General features: G+C 39.7%; 1 protein-coding gene across 1 annotated transcript; it reads right to left on the reverse strand.

Moving 5' to 3' along the window:
- Positions 1-445: 445 nt before the first annotated feature.
- LOC120292750 lies at positions 446-2,479 on the reverse strand. Its single transcript, XM_039311137.1, has one exon. It carries the CDS (start codon positions 2,477-2,479, stop codon positions 446-448), a length of 2,034 nt encoding a protein of 677 aa, XP_039167071.1.
- Positions 2,480-4,125: the final 1,646 nt, after the last annotated feature.

Consider the following 4,125-nt stretch of genomic DNA (forward strand, 5'->3'; position numbering starts at 1 on the left):
CTCTGTACCCTCATTGGCCACAGGTGAGGCAAGGACCACAACATATTCGTGTATGAGTGGCCGCAGTCCCTTTCCAATCTAATTCTTCAAGGAGCAATGATGTAATCTATGCAGTGTGTTGCGTTGTATTTCCAACGAGCCGATCGATGTTACTGGAAATCCTTCGTCACACCATTTTCCGCGAATCATAAATCGGGAGATTAAACAGTAATAATTCTATGCTTGGGTTCGTCTAAAATGGCATTATCCATTAGATCAAAGATCAACAAAGGAAAAAATCAGTTGAATTATTACCAGGGTATGAGTGGCGTATTGGATACAAGGCATGATGACTCATAATTCCAGGTGATTAAAACAGAATGCCTGGAATGGAAAGGAGAGTGAAGCTGGGCGTTTGGCAACATCCGAGAGAAGTCGATAGCGAATGAAATTGATTCAGTTGTGATCAATTACTGATAGACGGGCTGGAATCATCTTCCTCTTGATTTCCGTTATCATCGTGGAGAACTGTTTCCAGTTCCGGCAAAAACAAAAAATCCTCATAGGTGCCCCATTCAGGTTTGTAGTGACAACCAAAATGAGTCATCAACAGCCAAACGAAGGGAAGAAGCTCTCCACCTTTGCTCAACACCTGCGCATGTACCTCTCCCTTAATATGACTTGCTGCATATGACAGCATCTCGACCCACACTCCGCTCATCACCTCCCACTTCATTTCCCCAAAGCCTTCCAGCTTTCGGGCCAATACGATCCACTCCTTGAGCGGGTTGTCTTCGCCAGGAAAGTCCTCCCACAATGCCTTGTATAGCGCCTCAATATCCTTGGCACCACTCATTCTGTCATTTAAATACCAGAACACCTCACAAAATGTATTTTTGGCAAATCCTGCCACGGCGGACGCCACATGAGGCTGCTTAATTAAAAGATACAACAGGTAGTCAGAAAGGATCTTACTGAATTCCTTTTTGTCATTTTTTTCTCTGGATTTGTCTATTTTGTACAAAATTTCTGTAGCAACATGCCACTTTATAACATTGGTGTCGTAAGTAGACTTGGTGACATGCTGTAAAAGTCTCTCGCAATCGACCCCCTTCGGTTTACTTTTGAGAAACATATCACCTCTAGCCTCATATATCTTCCTCATCTTTGTTGGACTATGTACCTCTTCAGATTTACGTTTCACCTCCTCAAAGATAAAGATCCATAACTCAATTAATAAGGGACTCTTGGACGTGTACCTTGGAATATCCAAAAGCATTGCTGCTTTCGATCCGACGAATATTTTGCAAGTTCCATGGAAACAAGAGATGATCTTCTCAGCCTTATGGAATGGAAGACTACAAATATCAGAAAAAGCGATGACACCCTGGCGTTGATCGCACTTGTACATCTTTCTTGGACTCTCTCCCCATATTTCGGACAAAATGGTGCAAGCGGAAATGGATTCTGACCACCTTTGAAATATGAATGGTGTATCTAAGAACTCATACGTAGCTTCAGCGGTAGGCTCTATTTTACATGTGGCGTATTGGGGCTTCCTCCGGTCATACGTGGCGGTTATTAACTTGTGGAGAAATGAATATAGTTTATTAGATGATCTTGTTTTGTTTTGCATGATTTTAGCAATAGTCCAATCAGAGAAAACGAGTGTGAAGAGAGTTATCACATCAAGAGCAATCCCTCCGAAAAGAAGGATATAGGTAATTTCCACATCGAGTTTAGGGAGCTCATGCTTCTTGAAACGATTGAACAAGACAAAAGCTGTCATAACCTCAGTGAAGGCTATGAAGCGAATAATGTAGCTCCACTTGGAACATATTGCTAATGCTTTTGTATATAGCATCTCATACATGAAATGGAGTTCAATTGATATCACCCTTAATGCATCCACCGCAGAAACTTTGTGGAAATATTTGTGGCTTGTGATGCGTTCCTCAGCTGAATAGAAGCGATCTATGAGGAAGACTTTAGAGATTGCAAAGAAGTAGTAAGCATGCTTCACCGCAATGCTCTCGACAAGTTTTGCTTCTTCTTCACGAGAATATTCACAATTTAGATATGTGAGTTCTCTTTCCAACATCAAATTTGCATTAAATCCTTGGTCAATCAAAAGAGACGCTTCCCTAAGTCTCGAGAGGCTTGAGCGATAAAGTGCAATTATCCTCTCTACATTTTTTATGACCCCGGCAAGAAACACTAGCATTGTTGGGATCACTAGTGACTTGTCATTGGGAAATATTTGCACAAAAACATAGATGGCAACACTGAATTGGAAGAGGAGACTGAGCAAGTGTCGTCGCCAAAGCGAACTATCCTCTAGAGAGAAGGCAGTAATGGTATCCGGACCACCAAGATGTAACAACAGAAAAGAGGCCCAAAATGCCTGAAGTGCTATGTCTACTTCAGCTGCACGAGCAAACGAATTGCTTTGGCTATGAGAGATGAGCCCGATCCCAAATGCAGCTACCCAATCAGCCATCAAATAAACCAACCACAAGAGGGAAATGATGTAGGGATTCATTACTTTCTTTCTAAGGGGTGCACATAGAATGAGAAAGACCTAAAGCGAGAAGCTTAGTATGACGATACCTCGAATGCTCCATTTGTTCCACATATTGAAAATGGCGCTAAGTGCCATACTTTTGCTTAGTCTGAATTTTTTTCTCACTCCTCTCTATACAATTTTGCCTTGAATAGGTAGAATGGTGGGGAATGTATATACACATGTTAAGATGGTTCCTTTCTTATTTGTTAAAAGAAAGAATTTGTTCGAAAACCTAAGAAGGTAAAAGAGTCGCAAACCAATCATTCCATGAATAGATACAAGCAAGGTATCTCATGCATTAAATAGTAAAAGAAAAATATCTCATCTGTGATTAATTTAGTATGACGAAGCCTTAGGTAGTCCATTTGTTCCATAAATCTCAAATGGAGCTAAATGTCTTATTTTTGTTCAGTTTGAAATTATATCGCTCCTCTCTATATTTTTTCGGTTTGTATAATAGGAATAGTGGGAAATGTATATGTGCATGTTGAGATGGTCTTTTGTTTCGGAAACTGATCATTCTATGAATACACACAAACAAGGCATCTCTTGCCTTAAATGGTAGAAGAAAAATATCACATTCATAATTGGTCAGGTGACATGTTTAGTGATACTGTAACGACCTAGATGGATTGGAGAGTTGCTCCTAGCAGACTTTTAAGATGGCAAAAAGGGTAACCGAATAACGCACAAAATAGAAGAAGAGCATTCGTGGATTATGTATGTAAAATTGGAATTAAATTAACTCACCAAAAGTGCCTTTTAACGTAACGGTTACATTTGGCATTGGAACTCCAATATTTAGCATGCTCAAGTGAGAGCACTATCGGTATTGGTGACCTCCTCAATAAGTGTTCACCTGTACATCAAAGGACAAAACTGTGAAACTCGATATGAGAGGAATTAAAGTAGATAATATTTTGAGTGAGTTAATTTAGAGGTGTTGAAGATATTGTATCTAACAAGACACTAGACATTATGAACGAATTAGTACCATCTAACAAGTCGTATAAGGGTACTTGTACAGATAGTATTTTGAAACTTGTGGAGAGCAATTAATGTTGGACTTATTCGAGGAACATAATCGATTCGGAGAAAATTTCAAAAATCTCTTGAAGTAGGGTTCGTTTCTCAAAGTTCTTCCAGACTTTATTTTGTTCTAAAATGTCATTGAATTTGTTCCCATGAGCTCATCTCCGATGAAATTAAGTTCGGCCAACAATCACTTGCTCATCATGCACGGATTTCACCCCCTTTCTAGGGGCATTTTTGTCCCAAAAAACACACTTTCTCCTTGCCGCTCCTTTGCACGATCGAAAACTTAAAAAAAATAATAATAATATAATTATGCCTCATTTTTTTAGATCGGAAAGAAAAGATTGGAAATTCTCGAGCATAAATTGAAAAATTGGAGATAAAGTACCACTCCAGATGTGACAGGATAGTCGAAATGAGAATTGTCCTAGACTGATTTGAACACGGGTAGGTGCTACTTGCATGAAAGAAGTTCATGGTAAGGTCAATTCAAGGGTAAGCGGATCCCTACTAGGTGCGAAATGTATGCGCGACGAGCAGGCATT

This window comes from Eucalyptus grandis, chromosome 1, assembly GCF_016545825.1.
Source record: "Eucalyptus grandis isolate ANBG69807.140 chromosome 1, ASM1654582v1, whole genome shotgun sequence".
Lineage (NCBI taxonomy): Eukaryota > Viridiplantae > Streptophyta > Magnoliopsida > Myrtales > Myrtaceae > Eucalyptus > Eucalyptus grandis.